At 39.5% G+C, this 23,909-nt stretch overlaps 1 protein-coding gene across 1 annotated transcript; it reads left to right on the top strand.

Moving 5' to 3' along the window:
* The first annotated feature begins 616 nt into the window (after window positions 1–616).
* kcp (kielin/chordin-like protein) lies at window positions 617–21,923 on the top strand. The gene is made up of 46 exons (XM_014469876.2): window positions 617–1,124; window positions 2,062–2,588; window positions 3,059–3,131; window positions 3,473–3,777; window positions 3,857–4,031; window positions 6,020–6,093; window positions 6,240–6,333; window positions 6,962–7,044; window positions 7,129–7,222; window positions 7,298–7,377; window positions 7,499–7,584; window positions 7,739–7,829; window positions 8,357–8,456; window positions 8,573–8,658; window positions 9,118–9,211; window positions 9,292–9,441; window positions 9,533–9,639; window positions 9,712–9,805; window positions 9,898–10,071; window positions 10,166–10,248; window positions 10,321–10,414; window positions 10,841–11,023; window positions 11,113–11,283; window positions 11,367–11,540; window positions 11,634–11,716; window positions 11,794–11,884; window positions 11,968–12,050; window positions 12,126–12,299; window positions 12,821–13,000; window positions 13,101–13,365; window positions 14,557–14,639; window positions 14,730–14,823; window positions 15,447–15,620; window positions 15,701–15,783; window positions 15,866–15,986; window positions 16,065–16,147; window positions 18,060–18,159; window positions 18,280–18,368; window positions 18,745–18,847; window positions 18,962–19,104; window positions 19,811–19,983; window positions 20,199–20,310; window positions 20,386–20,487; window positions 20,561–20,725; window positions 20,821–21,121; window positions 21,333–21,923. The coding sequence occupies exons 1-46, from the start codon at window positions 977–979 to the stop codon at window positions 21,551–21,553; spliced, it is 6,363 nt and encodes a 2,120-aa protein (XP_014325362.2). The 5' UTR covers window positions 617–976; the 3' UTR covers window positions 21,554–21,923.
* The last annotated feature ends 1,986 nt before the right edge of the window (window positions 21,924–23,909 follow it).

The raw sequence follows: 23,909 nt of genomic DNA, 5'->3' as shown, positions 1-23,909 counted from the left end.
TGAGTCACACATGAGGTTTTGTTTGGTATGTGGAACGAGAGTGGGAACATCTTAGATCAGGTCCAACCATACTGTATGGACCTCCTGCAGTGGATGTTGTGAGAAAACAATCTGACAACAGAGCGATGACAGAACCTCTGCTTTTGGGAATCCAAAAGGAAACACCTGGCAGTGTTTAAAGTACTATCCTCACACAATACTTAATCAAGATATATGGGCATATTTCTACTAGTAAAGTCTAAGAGTTGCTGCTTGAGGGCTTCTAATGATCAAGAAGGCCTGGGAGAATTGTTGTGGAGACTGATGAGGTTTGGTGCACAGTGGGATGCACTCGGGGACTGATTTCTAAAGCAGTGAGATCAGACTGTGTTTATCTCCGCCCTCTGTCTTTTCTCTGCCTGTACACACATTCACTCAACATATTCTTCTTCAGCATGGCTCCCCTCCAGTCTCCAGACCAGGTTTTAGCTGATTTCCGGAACTGGGGTCTTATAGGAAATCAACACCACTGAATGGTACAGACTCAAGTTGTTTTCCCCTCCTGCAAAAAAATAAGGGAAAACAAAGAAGAAGAAGAAGAAAAAAAAACTAGGGAAGAAAAAAATAGACTCAGAGACATCCCTGTTTGAGAGACGCATAGAGAAAAGGACTTAGTGACCTCCCACAGATTAAGCACCTGAATATTTTAACCTAAACGCCTACATGTTCACCCCCTTCCTTCGTTTTATAAGAACACATGTACAAAAAGTTGTTAATGTGCTTCAATTTACTGCAAATGGTGAAACAAAGGCCCCTAGGGGGATTCAGAGTGAGACGGCAGAGAAGTGACGCCCTGCCTGTATCCAGATGTTTCATGTTTCCCTCCGCGCGCGCTCTGGAGAGGATCTGACCGCCGCGGAGGAGCGCTGAGAAGTGCCAGCTTGCACTTTGTGGCATCTGATCGGGCTAAAAGGACAATGAGCGCCAGCCTCTTCATATGAACTGGTCGGGTTTTGATCCATGCTCTTGGGCCCGAAGAATGGAGCGCAGCAAACTGAGGACGGTGCTGTCGCTGCTCAACTTGCATTTGCTGTGGATGTTTGTGATGTTTTTGCGTGGACACTCTGCCCCGAACCGGGAAGATGGTGAGATTACGGAGGCGCTGCATGAGTCGCAATCAAATAGCGGAGTTTTTATATCTAAGTCAGCATACGTGTGAAACTTTAATATTAGATGAGCATTTAACGCAATTTAAAGCACGCGCTAAGAAAATAAGTAAAGCCGTTGCAGTCACATAAGTATATTATCTTTATAATGTTTGATTTAATTGACAATGCAAAGCAAAATCATCCAAAGAACGGATCACTGTAATACTGAAATAAATCATTGAGATAATTTGTAAAATGCATCACGAGTTGCATCCAAGCCATTACTTGTAATATAGATGTAAAGGTCAACATCTCCTATTGAGCCAGTAATATTTTATAAGACACGCAGTATTGAGATATATCATTATGTCCACTGCAGTATGTGACAGACTGCTGTCAGTGCACAGGTTCACATTTCTATCTTAGTGGCTTAATTTATTTCAATAATTCAATTCAAAAGGTGAAATGTGTCTTCATAGATTGATTGCAAACAGATGGATGCATGTATTTAGGTAATTCTATAAATTTTACTGATTAGAATTTAGTCTATTATAAATTTAAATGGCAAATGAGACCATTTTGAATAGATATTTCACCAAATTGTGATTTTTTTCCCTTAAGGGATAGACTGCTGACAAGACAACAGTCAGAGTTTTGTAAAGTGCAAGACATGTTCATCTGCATCCAACACAGTTGGTCCTGTTTATTAAATAGGAATAGCTTTGGACAGAAATGTTTTCTTATATGGTGTTTATTGTCCTCCAAGCTCACAGATCAGACTGATAGCATCATGATTATCTGCTGATGTCTATGAAGCAAACATGAGACTGTCATAGTGCTCACTGACATCCTGATCCAGAATCCACCGGTCGTCATTCTGCCCTGATGCTGTATAGATTCATGTTTTTTTCTTCTCTCCTTTCTCATTTTGTAGCAATTGACCTTCTAGCAGCACTAAACATATCTCAGCAGAGAAGTGGTGTTTCCAGACTGCAGAGTCCAAACGGCGTGACGTATAAAATACGTCACAGAGCAGCTTACCTGATCCTCCCTCAGGAATACTCCAGCTTCCTGCACTCCAACTTTCGGGGCAGTATTGGAGTGCATTTGGTTGGACGTCAGGCACCAAGATCCAGTGCTACTCTCTTTTCTCTCTCCTCAGCAACCTCACCTATACTCCAAATCATCTCCTCCACTATCAATAACTCTCTGCATTTGGACTACCAATCTGCTGGAGTATCACTTGCCCGCTTTTATTTTCCCCCAAAAAATCCCATCCGTGGGGGTGAATGGGTGCAGTTGGCTGTGAGCCTGGAGCCGGACAGATTGGTATTTTATGCTGATTGCCAAAAACCTATTGTTATAGGAATAAAGAGTGAAAACAGGATCCACTTGGACATTCCGCATGATGTTGTCATTGCTCTTGGGAGCACACCGGGAAAAACAGAGAGCAAATTTATTGTGAGTTTCATTCACAAAGAGCAGAGACCTTTTCAGTAATATATTCCCTTCAAATTTTTGTCCATCACATCTGTTTACACACCAACACAAAGTAAAGAATATTACTTGGATTTAGGTCTGAACTTTGTCTGGCCCATTACACACATGGATGCACTTTGATATAAACAATGGTGTTCTAGCTTTGGCTTTATTTTTAGTGTCTCTGTCCTGCTAGATGAACCTCCTCACAAATCTCGAGTTTTTGCATGCCTGTTTTCTTCTAGAAATTTCCTGCATGTCACTCTCCTTACATTTCTGACCAACTCTGACTAGCTCCCCGTGTCTGTTGTATTTCCTACCTGACATAGTGAAACTCTCATAGCTTTCTTCCAACAATAGCTCCTTGTCGTCACACTTCATCAGTAAAACACATTGTTTGGGATCATGACACAATGTGAAAAGTTGTAAAATACAACATTATTTCTATGCAGGGACATCTGAAGACAGCTGAATTATCACTGGAAGCTTATGTAAGACGTCCATGGAGCTGTGACAACATTACAGGTGAAGAATTTAATAAAGCCTGAATGTAAATCTGTTTCCTGACAGGATTTAGTATGTAGTTTGCCTTTGGCTGCTGTGGGATCCCCCTGATTGTTTTTTATAGCATGTTTTTCTCTCTCACTATTTCAGCTTGTTAATTTGCTATACTTGTATTGCTACACCAGCTTTTTAACAAAAAAATTCCATGGCCAGTCTGTTTGTTATTCCTGTGTGGGTCTTCATTTTGTGATCTCCAGAATTTTTGTTTAGGGTTCAGAGTTGTCCTACTCTTCAAAAAAAAGAAAAAAAAAGTAATGTTTTGATTTCCTTTTCTCCCACACATGGCCCATTTCCTCTTCAAGATGACCTGCCTCTGTCTCATTACAAAGACACACATGGTCCAAATTCCATAACTGACACCAGACAAATGCTCCAGCATGATGGTTCACCCAGTAAACATCAAACGAACAACAGGTCATGGGAGGAAACCGACCATTATCCCGGGGACGTCCAGGCAGACCAGCAGCAGAGGGCTGCAGCTCTGGGGCCTCCAGGATTTCCTCGCGGGGTAAAATCTGGCTCTCAGGAGCAGAGAGTGGACAGGCTAGGGGTACTGGAGAACAAGCTAGAAGAGATGGCCCGTATGCTGGATATGGTCAAAGCTCAGGTGATCATTGGAGCGAAAATATTTTACTTTTTCAAAAGTATTAAAGCTAATACAATTTTCTTTTTTTGGTCTGTACCAGAATCTAGATCTACAAACCCGTGTAAACTACCTGGAGGGATGTGAGTGCGTGAGGCAACAATGCGTATGGGAGGGACGTGAAGTGGAGGAGGGCCGGCGCTGGCAGGTTGACCCCAACACTGTGTGTTTGTGTTCATCTGGAAAGGTCACATGCCAAACAAGCAAAAGAGATGCAGGTAATATAAATCTGTTCATCGCATTATTTATCACTTCCAGCCAAGGATGCACATTGAAGTTTTTATTATAGTGGTCCAGATTAAAACTGCTGTTGAGTTGTAGAGGACTGGCTCTTTAAAATAGTTATATCGCTGTTAGAATGGAAACTCATGTTTTGTGTTGCTCTTTTAACCCCAAACCGTGTTTCATTGCGTCTATCCCCCCAAACCCAGGACACTTAAACACAAACACCCCCCAAAGCTATCCAATTCCTTACAGCTTGGTGAATTATATACCTATATATAAGTATATGGCCTTGACTGTACTGGTTAGCACCCACACCAACACAGTATTTAATCAAGTATTTCAGTCTGGATAGTTGATTTGGTTTAAAATCATGTGACTCAAGTCATCCTCTTGCTAATCAAATTGTTATGGGCCAATGCATCATACATATTATGTGATGTACTGGCCCACTTCAGTGTGTTATAAAGGTTACTATTAACAATTTTACAGTGTTAGAACAATGTTCCTCTGGGTTTAATTCAGAGTCAACTGGGGTGAAGCAGAACTGCTCAGAGCCACTCACAACTGTAGGTCCATACTGGAAATATGTTATGCTTAAATCAGAATCGTACATAAAGAGTTTGAAAAAAACCTCCAGATGACAGTTAAATTTAAAATGAGAAAATCTGAAAACAACAGAGCAACGTTCTTCAGCGATTAAATGGTTTAACTATTAGACCCAGACTGGTTGTCAGAATAACAAACTGCTGCTTTGTCGGAAGAATGTGCCTGAACTGGGCTTTTGTGAGCGCAGTGAAATTCTACACAAATGTGAGAGACGGAAACACTGATATGAGGTCAAATTGAACTGGTTCATGATAATAAAAGATTATTTTGAGAGACTGATTGCACAGTGAAGATAGAACTTTGTTGCAATGTCATCAAAATGTACAAGCACAGTGTAAATTATTATTGAGTAAACTGTATTAGCTGTTTAAATTGAACTTTTAAAATATATATTTACATTAAAAACAACTTAAAGCATCCTTTACATGCTTCAAACACTATTTGAATATTCCATAATCAATGTTCCTTCTAAGGATATGGATTAGAAAAATTAAACTTTAAAAGTTAAAGGACAGTTTATTTACTGTAGATCATCCAGCATTGCATCCCTACACATTTACCGATGGGGCATATACAATTTAATTTCCAGACAATTTGACTCAATTAATTAGAATACAGTAGGAGTCCTGATGATGTTCGTTGTTCAGAATAAAAGTCTTTTTTAGCTCTCCTGGTTATGTGGATCTGGATGGGAGATTATCACTGCTCTACAGAGTTAAACAGGCTGCCTGTCTTTATCGCTCACCCTTAATCTTTTTCCTAAATTGCCTTCTCTTGGAGGTTAGAGGAGTCAGTGGCACCAAACTGAGAGATAGCACACACATACACGCACACACACATACTTTGATCTCACGCATGTGTTTGTCGAGGAAATGTCTTTTGGCTACTGGCACAGTAGGTAGCCCCAGTAGCCCATGCTTTACTCTGTGGTTCTTGCCAGCTCACATAAACAAACACATTGTTTCTGTCCCCTGGAGTGCTGTCATTAAAGTAATTAACTGCTGAAATGTCATAGCTGAGTGAAAATGACATTTGATGAGGGCTTTGATGTGCTGCAATTTTTTTTTTTTCACAAGATTTTCTCAGCACCCTTAGTAGAGCGATGGTCTTCTCTTTTTATAAGGAAACCTCTAGAAATGTCTTCTTGGGCCCATTTCACCTCTAGCAACTTTATGGTCCTAATAGAGCTTAACAACCTGCCTCTGGTATGCTTGAACATAAGGTGAACAAAATCTGTGGAGGCAGATGAGGACAAAGCGCCAGGCGGCTATATTATTTTGCCTAGTTGTGCAGTTATACTCTTTACCTTTGCATAATCGAACAGCTGGAATATTCAGATGGACACTCAAACATTAAATGTGTATGTCATCTTTAGGATGTGAGACAGACAGTAAAGTTCACAATGTATCCTATGAGGTTCTTGATGGCTGCCAGACATGCACATGTAAGGTAAGACTTTCACACTTGGCACTGACAAAAAAAAATGCATCATAGAAAATGATTCATAGAGTCTGTTTTGTTTTTGGGTCAATGCATCATACAAATATGATGTACTGGCCCACCTCAGTCTGTTATAAATGTCTTGTTGGTACCAGGGAGGTAACAGGGAGTGCTCTCCGCTGCCGTGCCTCTCGGTAGACTGCACAGTGCAGGAGACGGTGCCTGGAGACTGTTGCCAACAATGCAGAGGTGACTGTGCATAAAATGGATACAGAAAGCAACACAAATTCTACACTTTAGTTTATATTATGATGTGATTTTTATTTGATCACAGTTCGTTTTGTTTGAAACAAACCTTTGGTACAAAATAAATACTGTAAAAGCAATTAGCTTTTAGCTTCATGAATTATATGTTATACTTTACTGGCTTAAGAGTCAATAGGTTTCATCCCATTCTCCGATTCTCTAAAGAAATAGACATCACAAATCCATCTGTAGCATTATAGTTTATCTCATAAAACTCCAGGAATATATATTCAAATTTATAGTTCAACATAAGAAGATGTGGAAATGTAAAAAATTAAATATAAAACTGACATAGTGTAGTTATGCTGTGTACATAATTCATTGTGTGAATATTTGTATAAGTGGGTCAGTAACAGATTGTTGTGTAAAGTACTTTGGAGTCCTCAAACTTGATAAAACACTACACAATATAGGCCATTTACTAAATACACAATTTCTAATAATCAACATTAAACATTTAAAAATATTTTTCTATATGAAACACAACACTAATCCCAGGATTTGCATATTATTTTTAACAAACTTATTGCTTGGAACCAGAAGAACCATAACCTTAAGTGTGTCTTTGCAGGTTGTACCCACTCTGGTGTCAGGCATGACCACGGAGCCAGATGGAGGTCAGCAGAGAATCCCTGTGATCTGTGCTTCTGTTTGGTGAGGTTGAAAAATAATTATCTGCTTGGTGTTAGCTTACTTCCAGTCTTTATCTTATGTAATTCTGTTTCCTTCTGGGATTAGGAAGGTCATGTTCACTGTGAGAGGGAGGAGTGCAGCACCCCTTGTGATCACCCTTCTGCTCCTCCTCCTAATAGCTGCTGTCCAGTTTGTCAAGGTGAGTTTTTTTTTCTTAACCTGTAGCTGTAATCTAAGAAAGGATGGGCTATATTTGTGTGTGTGTTTCATTTAGGTTGTGGTGTGAATGGACTTGAGTTCCCTAACAAAGCTGCAATTCCTACTGGAGACCGATGTCAGGAGTGTACATGTGAGGTATGTGGTATCTGTATTAATGAACAGTTTTTTTGTATTAATGAACAAAAAACTTCATTAATATCTTCCTATTGAATGAGGAGCAAGACTACAAAGTACACATGTTCCCTTTCTCTACTAGAATGGAAATGTAGTGTGTTCAGCTCTTCAATGCCCTACGTTGACTTGTCACAGCCCCTTGCATCCTCCTGGTGACTGTTGCCCTCGGTAACAAGCATTCATAAACTTAAGCACATTACTTAAATTTGATTTGTGTCAGCTCATTTATTGATTTCAAATGTTCAGGTAAATAGTTTGTAACAATTCGTCTCACATTTTTTAAAATTCATATATCTAAAACTGACTGTTGTGTGATTTGTAGATGTGAACAGTGTGAATATGAATCAGAGGTCTATGTGAATGGTCAGAAGTTCTCATCCCTGACTGATCCCTGCCTACTTTGCCGCTGCTCTGTAAGTGGAAATATGTTTTCTCTTTGTTATGGGATACTTATGAAACTGGATTTGAGAAAGAACTGATGCTCTAGAACAATGATATTCCAGCAGTATAGTTTCCAAACTACAAAAAGATCAAAGGTAGAGATCAAAGACCAATTTTTTTTTCTCATGAAATTATTTCCAATAATTTATCCTTGCAGTTTTGTGTTATGGTAGTTAACAGATTTTCAAATTGTTTTCGAGCCAAATTCTTTGTATAGATATGTGAGTAAATTTTCAACATCTTTTAATATAAACACTCTTGATAAGATTACTGTTCATACAAAACCAAATTAAATATGAGCTGTTCCACTTTAGTCAAAAGAATTTGCTTTAAAATCATTACATTTGGCAGAGTATTTTATATTCTAATGAGTTTAAGTGAACAAAAACCTATTTATAAATGCTGTAATTTAATCTGTCATGCATTTTTAGATAACAGATATGCGACGGCATGCATCAACATGTGTAACATTTAATCCCATCTCTCATCTGCTTCTTAGGAAGGTGAGGTGTCTTGTGAACGAATGGAGGCCTCTTGTCCCGCAGTACACTGCAGTCATCCAGTCAGGAGAAAGGGAGAGTGCTGTCCCATATGCAAAGGTCAGAATAAAAAATCTGTTATATTATGTCTTTCCTGCAGATATGTAAACACTCACTTTATCTGGTTTAAACCTGAGGAAAAAAAACAACCAGGAGTTTGTGTTTTGTTTCTGCAGAGTGTGAGTTTGACAGGAGAGTGTATGCTGATGGAAAATTGTTTGTCCCCCCTGGGAGTGGACCCTGCCTGCAGTGCAGGTGTAAGGCAAGTCTGTGTAGCATGCACCAGAAGAAATTACACAATTCAGAATTTTTGCCAAAATTCGTCATTTATGATAGACTTTTAAAACTGTCTTTATCTGTATTCCCTTAAAAATATAAAATACATATTTTGCATATTCTGTGTATATATTATATAAACTTTATATAATTCTCTACAGAAGTTTACATTTAGCAATCAACATGTTTTCAGCTAGATACCTGACCAATCTTCTTAAAAAAAATTGCTATTGTATAGTTCATTTAGAGCTGTTGGTTTCTTTGCAGTGCCTTGGCTTTTAGACACAGTCCATACATTCTCAAACATGTTCGGGGTTGCAGCAATTACCAAGCTGGTTTATTCAACGTCTTAAGTATATGTATAGAAGAGCTGCCACAAATAAATATGCTCTATAAAACTGTATAAAACAAAGGATATGTGGAATTTATGTGGTTTTTGATCCAGACCGGAAACGTAATTTGCTATGAAGAAAAATGTCCTCCCGTCCAGTGTTCTAATCCCACCATTGATCCTCATCTTTGCTGTCCAGTCTGCAAAGGTAATTTCACACAACCACACAGTCTCTCACACACACACAGAGCTACAACTCATCAGTGAGCTCCTTGCTCTGTGTTGTAGCATGCGTGCTGGAAGGGGTAGAATATGAAGATGGCTCTACTTGGCAACCAGAGGGTCCGTGTTCCAGTTGCACTTGTGTGAATGGGGAGACATTATGTTCAAGCATACAGTGCCTGTCCACTGAGTGTTTACATCCCAGCAAGATCCCAGGTAAGACTTGGCATGTTGGAGACAGTTTTCTTTGGATGTGTGAAAATGTTTCATAATGAATTTTAAACCTTCAAACATCTCCTTGTCTCAGGTTCCTGTTGTGAAATTTGTGACAGCTGCACTTTCAACCATCGAATTTACAGCAACGGACAGAGATTTACAACCCCTGACCAGCCCTGCCACATATGTACCTGTTTGGTTAGTGTTTAACCACAGAACAGAACAATTTCTTCCTTTATTCCTGCTGACAAATTCCCATCTTCTCCTCAGCATGGGAGCGTTCGCTGTGAACGACAAGGCTGTCCTCCACTAAACTGCACCAATTCCTACACTCGTCCTGGAGACTGTTGTCCTAAATGTCCAGGTATTTATTTTAGATGGTGGTGAATGTTAAATAACTTGATCTGCAGCTATGCCTGAGTTATCAGAATTATCTTCTTTGTTGTTAATTGCCAGACTGCTCCTTTGAAAATCGTGTGTTTGTGAATGGAGAGGCTTTTCCTAACCCTGTGAGTGAGTGTGAGGAGTGTACCTGTGTGAGCGGGAGGATTGACTGCCATCAAACACACTGCCCCCATCCTCGATGTAACGCCCCTCTGCCTGGAACGTGCTGCCAGAATAACTGCAATGGTAAGAAAAAAAGTTACATTCTTTTTCTCAAAGTAAATTAAAAAAAATAAATATGACTAGATAAGATTTCATCCACTTACTTTCTACTTTCTAGGTTGCAGCTACGCTGGGAAGGAGTATCCCAATGGACAAAACTTTCCCCATCCAACAGACAAATGCAGGACATGCAGCTGCATAGTAAAAATTAACACACACACAATTCTCACTTAGAGCCGATCTTAGAACTGAACTATCTGTCTTGTGCGTCAGAATGGAAATGTCCAATGTCTAATGAGGAGGTGTCCTCCACTGCAATGCTCCAATCCTAATATGATCCATGGAGACTGCTGCCCACAGTGTCCTGGTAAGAATGTGACATAACCAGAGTTGCGAATGTGTTGTTATTATCATCACCTGTCTACTTTAACCGTCAAACATTAATTTTAAGGACAAACTAGCAGATTCAGAGAAGCATTTCAGGACCTACAACAGCCTCTACACTCTGGGAAAGAATGGTTATGTTTCTACTTTTCATCCTCTCATGCATTTGAGCAACAAGAAAATCTGTTGCTCCTGAGCAATTGCATTAAAAAAAAGCATTTTGAGTGGTTTAAAACATTTGCACAATGCCATTCACACCAAGATGCATTATTACCTTACAGCAAATATATATTTTAATTTTATCATAATTCCTTTTCTTTTGGCTCATCTTAGCATGCTGTGATTCACATTAAGTACATGAAGTGTGAAGGATTATGCTATTTGTTTATATATATATATGTTGCTTCAGATCCTCCATCGGACTGCCTGTTCGAGCAAAGGTCCTTCAGACACACAGAACGTTTCAACCACCCAGCTGACAGCTGCCGAACATGCGCCTGCAACAATGGGACAGTTCGCTGTCACCGTAAGCCCTGCCCTTCCGCTCCATGCTCTCAACCCATTACACGGGACTGCTGCCGGACATGCGAAGGTACACATTCACCGTCTCCTGGGGATGCAAGATAGAAACAAACCACTGTTTATGTCAGATTTGTTTATCTGTGGCATCCTTCTGGTAAGGCTGCTTGCACCAGGGTCGAGAGCGAGCCAATGGAGAGACTTGGGAGGATCCCTCAGATTCGTGTGCTGTCTGCGTTTGTCACGAAGGTTCTGTGCAATGTGAAAGAAAGCGCTGTCCACCATCCAACTGCAACCACCCAGTAGAGACAGACTGCTGCAGGTCCTGTGATGGTAAGATAATAAAACCTCTAACAGCAGTGACACTCTGCAGAAAGAGCAGCTTTTGGAGCAACATCTCAATTTTCTTCTTGCAGGATGCACATTTCGTGATAAAGAATATCCTGATGGCACTGAGTTTGCTGATGGCCAAGACCCCTGTGGTGTGTGTTACTGTTATGGAGGAGACATCACCTGCACTAAGTTACCTTGTTATGGAGATTGCAGCCACCCTTACAAACCACCTGGGCAATGCTGCGGAGAATGTGAAAGTGTGTTTTTTCCTCCAAGCTCACCTATTTTTAATTCTACATCTGTTCTCTTGGTAATAAATGTGACCAAGTCTGCATGCTTTTATTTGTCAGGATGCTTCTATAACGGCGTGGTCCTTGTCAATGGACAGTCCATTCCTGATCCAGGAAACCCTTGCTCTGAATGTGCATGCCAGGTACCAACCTCGCTAAAAGAAAATTGTGTTGTTTTTTATTTCTTATTAATAAGGGTTTTTTTTCTTTCAACCTAAAGAGTGGTTCAGTGAGATGTTCAAGGAAACCATGTCCAGGAGCTTCCTGTCCTCATCCTGTCACCAGCCCATGCGGATGCCCCTTCTGTGATGGTAACCATCTTATAAAAACTCTATGCTCATGTTATGTAGCATGGCTCAGTGACTGACTGAAGCATCACCACGTGTGTGTGTAGGTTGTCATTTCCAGGGTGTTACATATGCTGATGGCCAGGTCTTCCCTGGGGGAGAACAGAAGTGCCAGGACTGCACATGCTCAGTGAGTGAGAGAATGTTATCTGTTCGACTGATGCTAAACTCTTCAGGGCTCTTTTTATGTGTTTTGTTTTTGCAGAGAGGAGAGGTGGTGTGCACGGCCCGAAGATGCCCTTCTGCACCATGTGCACACCCAGCTCTGGATGGTTGTGCATGTAGAGTGTGTGATGGATGTAACTTCAATGGGCGGGGCTGCTACAATGGAGAGCAATTCCCACACCCTGAAGACCACTGTCAGAGCTGCTTCTGTCTGGTACTGTCATACAGGCATATACTTTACCTGTCTGTACATTTTAAATTGGGCTTTTGGTGGAATTCAGATAAAGAGCAATTGCATCATTTTGACCATGTTTCAACCATTTTCACTTTATTTAATAAACTACTAAAATTGCTTGCATGATGCATCATTCACATCACTACTTTATTAGTCATTCTCTATACATCTTCATCATCCATTTCTTCTTATCTTTTACAGGATGAAGAAGTATTAGTGAATGTATCTAACTAATGAGCTGAACTAGTAATTGTGATTATATTGGAAATGTAATAGAACGGCTGTGATTGAGCCAACCTGAAACAAAGACTCCAAGTGGGGAGGCTTTTTCTTGACGCTCTTCAACTACATGACCATAAATTTTGTTTTGTTAAATGTTAAATGTTTTGTTGATATTTATAGAGCTAAATTCTCAGTTACCTTACAACAAAGAAACGGTACCACTTCAGGCACCATTTCAAAATTTTAATGTATGTACTATTCTTTATTAATTTGTACAGAATGGTGGTGTGGTGTGTGCTCAAACATCTTGTCCAAGCACCGCTTGCAGAAACCCAGTGATGCCTCCAGGGGAGTGCTGTCCTGTCTGCACAGGGAGGTGTTTCCATCAGGGTGCAGAGCACGAGTCCGGCTCCACCTTCACATCACCATCTGATCCCTGCTCGACATGCACCTGTCTGGTCAGTCTGACATTTTCTGCATAAAACAATCAAACCATCTATTTTATTTAACAAATTCCTCTTTTTGTCACCTTCCTCTTTTGTCCTTTTTTCTGATCAGAATGAAGTGGTGACCTGTCAGAGAAGACCATGTCCAGTTCACTGCTTAAATCCCATACCCTCTGATACTTGCTGTCCTATTTGTGATGACTGCTTCTATGAGGGTGTTGTGCACACTCAAGGCCACACCTTCGCATCCGTGTCCAGTCCCTGTGAGCGCTGCACTTGTGTCAGAGGAACAGTTTCTTGTGTTCCGGTCGTCTGTCCACCGACAGCATGCGATCAGCCCGTTACTGAGCCAGGACAGTGCTGCCCGGAGTGCACAGGTGATTTTGGGCATGTTTTTAGAAACAAAACACACTGAGTTATTTCTGTATAGCTTTTCGACCTGGAAATAAATCACCAAATCTATGGCATCAGGTGAGAAACTTGCAATTTCCTAGAGAAAACTTGAGAAGTTAGGATGTCTTGTTTATGGTTTCATAAGTCTGGATTTTTTAAATGTTCCTACATTTCAATCAAATACTTTTATGTATTTAATAAATCTGACATAAATTTGTTATAAAAATATTACTGATTAAACTTTAAAAATGATGTAGCTTTATGTATTAAAGCTAAAGGTTAATCAGTAATACTTTTACGACAAATTTATGTCAGATCATGATTTCTTGGTTAATGACAAGTTGTCATAACAAAGACATTTTGAATAATGTCAACTTTGTATTAAAAGTGTCATGATTTACCAAATGACACATTATGACAGCAGTCATAAATATTCATGAAGACTTACTTATGTTCATGGCAGGTGTTATGTCATGTTTATGACGGTGTCATGTCAGTCTTATTCACAACCCGTCAAATGAAGTGTTACCAATATGCTTTTATGTACTAGATAGACCAACACCGAGGGCCTGAACTTTAAAAGGTTTGCTTGAATAAAAACAGTTGCAAACTTGGTAGCTATCCCAAATTGTACTACTGACTGTGTTCAGTCTCAAAGTGCAAGGAGTTTATCTGTGAATTTTCAATCATGCCTTCATGAGTATACAATATACATACTGATCGCCTGGAAGTGTGAAATTCTGGGAGGAGGATATTCAAATGTAATGACTTACTACCCGCAATGTCATTTTATGTGTTTTGTTTTTGGCATTCTAGGCATTCCATATGGAGGAGATGGATGCCTAGATTTGTCAAGGCAGATTTAAGCTACATAAAGGACATCAGTCAGTTGTGTCCTGATTGTGTGATTGGCTTTACTAAATTAAGACTACTATGTAGAAATGCCATATTGGCCATAAGAGAAGACTATTTTTTCTATATGCTGTTTGCCAGAATGATGATACAGATTATTTGTAAAAGCTCACTTCAAAGCCAGAAGTTTATGTTAATTCCCTAAGTATTTAATAAGTCAATTTTAATACTCGTTAGGAAGTGAATTGTAAATCCTAAAGCTTCTTTGATCAGGCTCCTCTCTGGTCCTTATGTCTTTGTCTCCTCTATGTTTGTAATCTCAGTGTGTGAGCTGAATGGACACAAGTATACTGATGGACAGATATGGGCCCTGAGTACAAATCATTGCTCCACCTGTACCTGCAAGGTTTCTACTTTGAGTTTGGCTTCTAATTCTTTATCTTCCTTGTAAGTCAATGTCATTTCCTTTAAATACTATTCTGTCTTAATCTTGCAGAAAGGTGAGGTTCAGTGTGCACCTCTGGAGTGTCCCAAGCTGTCTTGTCCTCACCTGGTGACAGATCCAGGTTCCTGCTGTCCCCACTGTAGAGGTAAACAAATCAGTGTAAATCATAAAGATAATTGGTGTTGTAAGTCAGAAAGAGTTTTTGTGAAATTTCTGAATAAAGTCCAGGCTTTTGCAAAGCTTAGAGGTTAGTTTTCTAGAATTTACCAGGTAATTTTCTGATTCTAATTAGATACTTTTCCTAACCAAGCACTTACTTCCCTGCAAGTTCTGTGGTTGTTTCTAGAAATCACCCAGTCATTTTTCATAATCTAACTGGTATTTTCTGGACCTTTGAAGTTACTTTCTGGAACTTCTTAAGTACTTTCCACAACTTACCAGGTATTTTACAGTGTCTTAAAATTACTCAGAATTTATCAGGTGCCTTCTCAGATCGAACTTGGGACTTTAATTGAAATTAGAAGATGCTTTCTAGGAGTTTACCAGGTACTTTCCCAAAATGTACCTGATTTAGTTTCAGAAGTTTGCCTTCTGAAACTAAATAAAAGTGTCTGGTAAACAGCGACTTAATTTCCTGAAGAAAAAAACAACAACAACAAAAACACAAGTTTCATAAAAGTCTAAGAACATTTCCTGGCAGGCCTCAGAAGGTGGTATATTTTTAAAATTACATTTTGAAATTGTGCTATTAAGATTTTTATTTTTCAGGTTGTATGTATGGAGGACAGCAGCATGCGGAGGGCAGCAGCTGGTTTGCAGATTCCACCCCCTGCATGACTTGTATGTGTGTGGATGGAGTGACCACCTGCTCTGAAGTACATTGCGTATCGCCATGTGTCAACTTCATGACGGTGCCTGGGGAGTGCTGCCCAGTGTGTGCTGGTGAGCAAATTCACTTGATTTCTTTGTTTGTCACATGTTTTATCTTTTGGGGTAATGTTGTCTTGTTCATTTGGGAGAAGATTGCATATTTGAGGGCAGAGTGTACGGTCCAGGGGACAGTTTCCATCCTGCCAATGATCCCTGTCAGATCTGCACATGTGAGGTAGGAAATTATTTGGGGATGTTGAAGTTATAATCATATCCATCCATCCATCTAGTTGTGATTCAATCTATTTTGTCCTTAGGTGATGCCTGATGGACAGCAACACCTGAAGTGTTACAGGAAGCAGTGTCCCAGCCTAGTAGACTGTCCCAAGAGCAACATTTTATTTCCAGGACCAGATTCCTGCTGTCCTGTCTGCGCACGTAAGCACTAAGATTTTGTATAAGAAACTGTTATTTCACTGTTGATCAGTGCTTCTGACATGTTTTTTTTGTGCTTAGAGCCTCTCACTAATTGTACAAGCAGACTGATTGGCAATGAGGTGCTAGCAACAGATGACCCCTGCTTTACCTGCCAGTGCCAGGTAATATAGCTGCAGCACTTTAGTCTGCTGTGTTACAGGTACAATATGGAGATAAAAGTACACAGTGCTACACATTTTTTATGTGACAACCATGGAGTTTATTTAATTGATGTCTTTATGACAAATCAACACAAAGTAACATCAAATTGTGAAGTGAAAAATCTGCAAAGTGTGGAAGCATTTGAATCCAGTTTCTCTGTCCCTACTGAAGATAAGCATCCCGACAGCACAATGCCACCACAATTATGTTTCACTAGAGGAGGGAGGATCAGGCTGATGTGCTTTATTGTTTTTCCATCCCAGATCATGTTTTCTTTGCTGGGCAGCTAGTTCAGCTTTGGACTCGTCTGACCAGAGCATACTTTTCTGTTGGCTGTGTCCATAGCAGCAAACAGAATTTCTTTTCATTTTCCAACTACAATGAGGCACCACTTTTCCCTGTGAACAAATTCTCCCTAATTCTGTAGATCTCCACATCTCAACCAGAGTTACCTTTTGCCTCTTTGCTGCTTCTCTGATTAATACAGATTAGGATGGTAGCCATCTATGGCAAAATGTTGGAGTTCTGACATTCTCTTCCTATTTTCAGTAGAACGACTGCAGTGCTCTTTCAGATGTCCGAAACTTGAGATGCTGTTTTGAAACCCAACTCTTTGTAAACCTATTCACAATTTCATCCCTTGCCTGTTGTGTTGTCCTTGGTTCTATTCATTGTGAAATTGCAAACACAAGTATACTATGTTTACAGATTAGGTGACTTATGCACTGCAAATATCTTACCAAGTCTGACAATCTCATTTCCATCCAAAAAAGTAATTTTGATTTTATTTTATGACTGATATACTAAGCAAGAGCAGAATGTTATATGAATATTAATCTTGCTTTGCTGACTTATGTCTTTTATTTCTTACTCAGTTACTACATGCTAAAAAATAGCTATTTACAAGCATATTGAGCTGATTTATATCACAGAGATGTGTGATTTTATCTTTCACAAGTAATGTTAGCTGTCAAAACTTATTTCAAGATCTCCCAGTAACAGTTCACACATAGACTTTTCTTTTACCAACATTAACATAGTTACTTACAATATTTACAAAACTGCAGTGTGACATCATTTCAATCTGGAGAGACTCAGACGGAGATAAGAAGACAATTAGAAGAGTTTATTGACAAACAGAATTTAAAGTCTTTGGCGCTCGGGCCCCGGCTGGGGATAACTGTTATCGCAGCGTTAGCGATAGGCTTCAGATGAGCATTCCCGATGCTGTTAGGAACGTCATCCCCCAGGGCCCGGCACTGGTGGTGGAGTTTGAAGAAGGGTGCGGGCCTCAGGACCGGGCAAATGGAGGAGAAGGGGTGGTGGTGGGTTGAGCTCGGCTGGAGAGCAAATGACACCATGAATGAAGGTCCTTATCAGCTGGGACTTGGTCGATGATTGGACGTGACGTGGCTTGGTCCGGCGTTGATAGGTCGACGGTTGTGGGCAGGTCGCTTCAATTAACGGGTCCCGGTGGAGATAAAAGAGTCTTCCAGTTTGAATTTGCGCCGAGGCTTCATATTTAGTGTCAATTCACCCAGTACACCAAGCTTTATTTCAAACTTTATTTTTTAAAAAACAACTTTGGAATTTGTATGTTTCATAATTATGTTGATCTTACAAATAAAATCCCAATAAAATACATTTAAGTTTGATGTTGTAATGTGACACCATGGGAAAACATTCCACATTAGTGAATATTTTTGCAAGTTACTGCAAGCTGCTTGAACTTACAGTAGAATATAATGTGACATTTTCTTGTAACCTTGAAGAGGGAGTATATCAGAGTAATATCAGAGTAATTAAAAAAGATTTTTTAAAACAAGTATTTGTCACAGTCAAAGGTATTGAACTGACACTTTTTCTGTGCAGGACCTGACGTGGACATGCCTGCAGCAAACATGTCCAACACTAAGTTGCCCTAGTGATGAACATTTCACTCCCCCAGATTCCTGCTGCCCTGTGTGCAATGGTGAGAGCTCGTGTTATAAACTGATCACATCAAGCACGCATTATAGTTGAACACAAAATGTATGTATTTGTAATATCTTTCAGGTATCAAATAATTCTGTATCTTGTTTTTTTTCTGCAGAATGCTTGATTGAGGGTCAGGATAAGCGCTTCGCTAATGGCGCCAGCTGGAAAGACTGTGATAACGATTGTATCTCATGTGTTTGCAATGTAAGTCAGACACAGCACTTAAACTTCTCGCTGTATGCTAACATCTGCATAGAAATATAATCGGCGGCAGAGCACATCAAGACAATAATTGATACAAGAAAATTTTCAGAATGGTGGTTCTACTAAGAAATCATTGAATCATTGAGCAACTTTAATGTTGGTTCCTTCTTGAATTTCAGAGCATAAATTTAACAGAAAAAAATGTAGTACAACCATGTATAGATCTATAACACGGGAAAACAACATTGGCATATTTTCTCTTTTTTTCTTCTTACAATGTATCTAAGTTTTCATAGAGCTCATATGTGCTGATCTGATAATTGTAATGATTATTGTAATGACCCAGATACCTTGTTCTTTTTACATGTATTGCCAGTTGGGCCATGTTGAGTGCAGCACTGAAGAGTGTCCTCCTGTAGTTTGTGTGAATGGACAGACACAAGTAAAGCTCCCAGGAAAATGCTGCGACGAATGCCAAGGTGTCTGAGGGAGCAAACAAAAAAGGCTGCTGCTGCACTGCATGCTGAATGTCTCATTTTAGTCTTTTGTGTGAATGTTTGTGAAATCTTTTTTTATGTGTGCTTATGCTACAGATTCAAGGGAGTCTTGTTTGTATCAAGGAACCCAGTATTACTCTGATGAACATTGGCAGGTGGATGAATGCACCAACTGCATGTGTGTGTCTGGAGACGTCCACTGTCGGAGTGAACGCTGTCCTCCTCTCACCTGTGCAGCAGTGAGTACAGTTGTACCCAGCCAGAATATATATATAGTATCCAATTCTGCCACAAATGTTGCCGTTAGACCTCTTTTGCAAAATCTGATAATTTTGTTAACAGTTTGCATGGTTCTGTGTTCCTGAAATCCTTTTGAATGCTTTAACTTGGATGTGTTTTTCAAGGAATCAAAAACAAAAATGTAACTGAATCCGCTATCCATCTTGTTGCCACCCTGACCTGCCAATCTGTCAGTTTGTGCAGTTGTACTGATAAAACAAACTGCATATATTTTTTTAAATATTTCTAAGTAGAAATGATGTAATGTTAGCAGCTCAAAGACACACAAATGAGTCACATTTCAATCAATTAAAAAAATGTAAAACATGGTTTCTCATCAAAATGAATTGATTTCTGTCAACAAAGACCATTTTACTCAATTTTATGTTTTAAATAAAGTAGCTCCTAACTTGTTTCTTTATATTCACTTAAACTTTATACATAGCATGCAATATGTTACAATTTATATTGTCTCAAATATAAATTGAGACAATATACACATCACTTCCATTTGATGTGTACATCAAATAGAAGCACATTGAAAGTCGCCTTAAAATTACAAGAAGAGTGTTTCAAGAAGAGAGTGTTTTGCACACTTTTGATGCTTTCCTTTCCTGTTAAAGTGTTTGATCACTGGTGAAACCCAATCTATCTGTTTGCTGACAGGATGAGATGCCTGCAGTAATTCCAGGTTTGTGTTGTCCACACTGCCTTCCTCGTCCAGCTACCTGCATCGCCTTTGGTGACCCTCACTACCGCACCTTCGATGGACGTATGTTTCACTTCCAGGGCACATGCACGTATATCCTGACGAAGGATTGTAAAGATGAAGACTTCAGGTGAGAGGATGATGAGTTTTTTATTCATAGACCTACATCCCAAGCCTTGAATATCCCACAAAGAGCAGCATGCACTTTTTGAGAATTAAATGAAAATATGACAAACCTTCAGAGACACGGATGCACTCATACTAACAGGCTGGGCAAAATGAGCAGAATCAGAAATATATTAAGAGAATTAATAGAATATCAGTGACTCATTCTCTTTTGTGCAGTGTTCATGTTACAAATGATGATCGTGGGCGTAAAGGCGTGTCCTGGACTAAGGAGGTGACCGTCTTTATAAGTGATGTTGCTGTGCAGTTGCTCCAAGAATTTGTTGTGAAGGTTTGTGTCTTCAAACAGCTGAAAGTTGAAAACTTTTGTGAAACATGTTCACTCAACTGTGCTTCTGTTCTTCAGGTGAATGAAGAGGTTGTGACTTTGCCTTTTTTAAGAGAGCCATATATCTTTATAGAGCGGCAAGCCAACACCGTCCTCCTCAACACTAACATTGGATTAAAGGTACAGTTGTACCTCAAATCTTCTGTAAATGTTCAATAAAAGGACACAGTTACACATCTGTTGGTTCTTCCAGGTGCTGTGGAGTCCACGTTCACACCTGGAAGTGAGCGTGCCAGGCTCCTACAAGGAAAGCACCTGTGGTCTTTGTGGAAATTTCAACAAGTATCCCCAGGATGACCTCCAAATGTCCACCGGCAAACTCACCACCTCAGAGTCTGACTTTGGCAACAGTTGGAGAGTATGTTTAATAGACTGAATCAACATATAAAGCCAACAAAAGACTGTCATATAAAAGCAGGTTGTCTAACTTGCATCTAAAACCTCTCATTTAAGATGACAAATGGAAAGCATTCACTTTCATCCTGTCGACCCGGAGAAGATGTCGATCCCTGTAAGAGTGCTGGATACCAGGCCAGGAAAGGGGCCAACACCCGCTGTAAAGTTCTCAGGTCTACAGTCTTCAAGCCCTGTCACCGTGTCGTTCCACCTGAACCGTGGTATGCCGCCTGCGTCTATGACCTCTGTGCGTGTGGGGCCAATACTGACGAGTGTCTGTGTGACGCACTGGAGGCCTACGCCAGCCAGTGCAGAGAAGCAGGAGTCATCCTGCAGTGGAGGAGCACATCACTCTGTGGTGAGTAAAATGTAATCTTTTAATCATTCTTACTAAGTCATAAAAATGATTTGGGACAGCTTTCAGGGCCTTTAGACATTCACTGTTTGACTGCAAATCAATAAATTAGGTGTCCATAAGATACGGTAGACACGTCGATCCCTTAAAACAACAGACATCACATTATTCCCTGTTTGTCATTATTTTGTTTCTTTCCCTCTTTCTTCACCAGCTGTGGGCTGTCCTGTGGAGCGGGGCTTTGTGTTTGACGAGTGCGGCCCACCTTGTCCCGTAACATGCTTTAATGCTGACGTACCACTGGGAGTGATAGAGAGCCACTGCTTCAAGCCCTGCGTCCCAGGCTGCCAGTGTCCTGCTGGTCTGGTTCTCCATAACAACTACTGCATCCAGCCAGAAAAATGCCCCAAGATCATTCATGGCAGCGCTTTGTGATGCTGCAACTATTGGTACCAGATTCATGTCGACTCGGATGCACAAAGGCTCACTCTGCTGCCTCTTTGTTGACCCCAAAATATATCTGAAATAAATATGGGTGTTTTGTCCAAAGATGTAAACCTATTGGCTGATGATAAATGTGTTTATATAACTAGCACTGAGTACTTACACTACAGATATTTTTCTTACTTATGGCTTCACTTTTGTGAGGCATTTTCTATAAATATTCAAAAGTGTTAACATTAATAAAAGCACTTGTTTTCTATACAGATTGAAATGTGCAATGTCTGACTGTATGTACAATGGGCTGCATAATCTCAGGTTCACTTCATTTTGTAATTTTCAAATAAACAAAATTCTGACCATTATTTTTGTTTCCTTTTCAAATTCATTTGCTGTTTGCTGATCAATTTGTCCCTAATATTCTGCATCTCACATTGAGGAACGACCCAATTCAGATAATAGAAATGTTTCACCTGTAAAGGCTTGCAAAGGTTTTTAGAGGAAGTTACATTAATGAGACTAATAGGAATCTGTGTTTTGCTGCAAAAGTATTTGTTATCATTTCCTTCTTTCTTTCTTTCATTGGGATCTCCATTAGTGGCAGTTCCCTGCATCTCCTCTGCCTGGGTCCACACAGTCAACATTAACAACTAAAAGTACCTAACATAAAAAAGAGAAACTGGAAACTACAAATCAACGGTAACACATATTTTAAAATTATTGTTACTATTTATTTTGATATAATTCTTTTTACAAGTGTTCAGGCATGCCTTACAGGCATGTAAAGAGTAGCTGGTTGTCTACGTGTCCCAGGACAGTTTTGCTTAATAAAAAGATATCTTAAGATGATTAAATTTTTTTAATTATTTAAACTGCCAGAAAAAGTTATTTTCTCTTCGAAGTTACATCATAAAAATATGTTTTAGCATTTTTATTTAAATTAATTTGTGTTTAATATTGACATTACAGATGAAGTACAATACTCTTTTAGTCACAAGAGAATTGAACAGCCTTTGGTTTGTTTTCTGTGTTTTTGTGTCACATTTCACTCCCCTGTGTCCCCCTCTGCCATAAACATGGGCACTTTTGTTTCTTGGTGAACTGATCCGGCTGCTGTAACCTTAGCAATATTCTGTATAATTCATTAGCCCGTCGTGCGGAAAACATGGAGGAGGTAAGATGTTTCATCACTGTGTTGGTGCTCCGTTTGTTTTTCCTGCAAATGTCTAAGCTTGTACTTTTGCAGGATATTATTCCTGCTCTTCACCAGTGTCTCGGCATCTCTGCTGGAGCAGAGTTTTCCTCTGAAGACATTAGTCTTCTCTTCTGCAAAGTGTTTCATGTGCCCTCAAACAGAAGTGAAGCTGATGCAGCCATGAAAAAGGTAACAATTCTTGCATTTAATAACAAACTTTGAGCAGCAGCAGTTTACTCATTTATCCCAACAGAATACTATAAACTTGGGGCAGAAAAACTAAAATCATCACTGAAAATAATTCAGGTATTTTATTACATAGCAGACAATGAAGAACGAATATAGAAAACAATACAGAATTACTTATTCATAAAGAGTAACTTCAGGGATTAACCCTTTCATGCATTAGTTATGACAAATTCACTTGATTTGTTTCCTCCTAAAATGTTCTCGATCACCTTTAGGCTTTGACAACATTTTTTTAGTTTTCAGTTACTTTTCAAAGGGGTTTTCACACATCAGGCAGACAACATGAATTTAGGAGTAGAAATATGTAAGTGATAGACAAAATTACAATGAAGAATGTAGATTGAAAACTATACTGTGAAAATGTTGCTAACAAACAATTTTATTAGCAATCAAGAAAACTTTACAAGATTTGTAAAATCAAGAAAAATGACTCTTCACCCTGTCCTGTCCACATGCACCTGTCTCATTTGTCTCTAATTAAGCTCTTCCTTTATGTCTCTGTAATTCAAAGATTCCCAACCCTGGTCCTCAGGGACCACTGTCCTGCATTTTCTAGGTGTTTTCTTGTTTCGCCCACCTGGTTTCAATTGATGGCTGACTGACAGGCGTTTGCAGTTTTATTGTCCCCAGCTAATCTCCTTCTCTGAGACATTCATTTGCTCCGTCACTTTCATCATTCTCATTTGACTTCTCCAGTAGCTCAGCCACACCACCTGTTGGTTTTTTTTTGTAATTTACTGCACTTCATTGTTAAATATAAACATTACACATAACTGAATTAATTGCAAAAATAAACATAACTTTTGTGTAAGAATGTTAATCTACCCTGAAAAAAAACATATATTTTGTTCTGCAGAAATTAAAAAAATAAAATCACGCATCTCCATTTGGGGAAAAGGTGTGTGT

The sequence above is a fragment of the Xiphophorus maculatus genome, chromosome 2, assembly GCF_002775205.1.
Source record: "Xiphophorus maculatus strain JP 163 A chromosome 2, X_maculatus-5.0-male, whole genome shotgun sequence".
NCBI classification, from domain to species: domain Eukaryota; kingdom Metazoa; phylum Chordata; class Actinopteri; order Cyprinodontiformes; family Poeciliidae; genus Xiphophorus; species Xiphophorus maculatus.
The sequence above is the reverse complement of the archived record's forward strand: the minus strand, read 5'-3'. Positions and strand labels throughout refer to the sequence as shown.

Bases quoted from the DNA above. Each gene is read 5' to 3' on its own strand.
- kcp (XM_014469876.2), top strand. From the start codon at position 977: ATGAACTGGTCGGGTTTTGATCCATGCTCTTGGGCCCGAAGAATGGAG. The intron at 18,848-18,961 runs GTGTCTGAGGGA...CTTATGCTACAG, and splicing joins ATGCTGCGACGAATGCCAAG to ATTCAAGGGAGTCTTGTTTG. The intron at 20,488-20,560 runs GTACAGTTGTAC...TGGTTCTTCCAG, and splicing joins ACACTAACATTGGATTAAAG to GTGCTGTGGAGTCCACGTTC.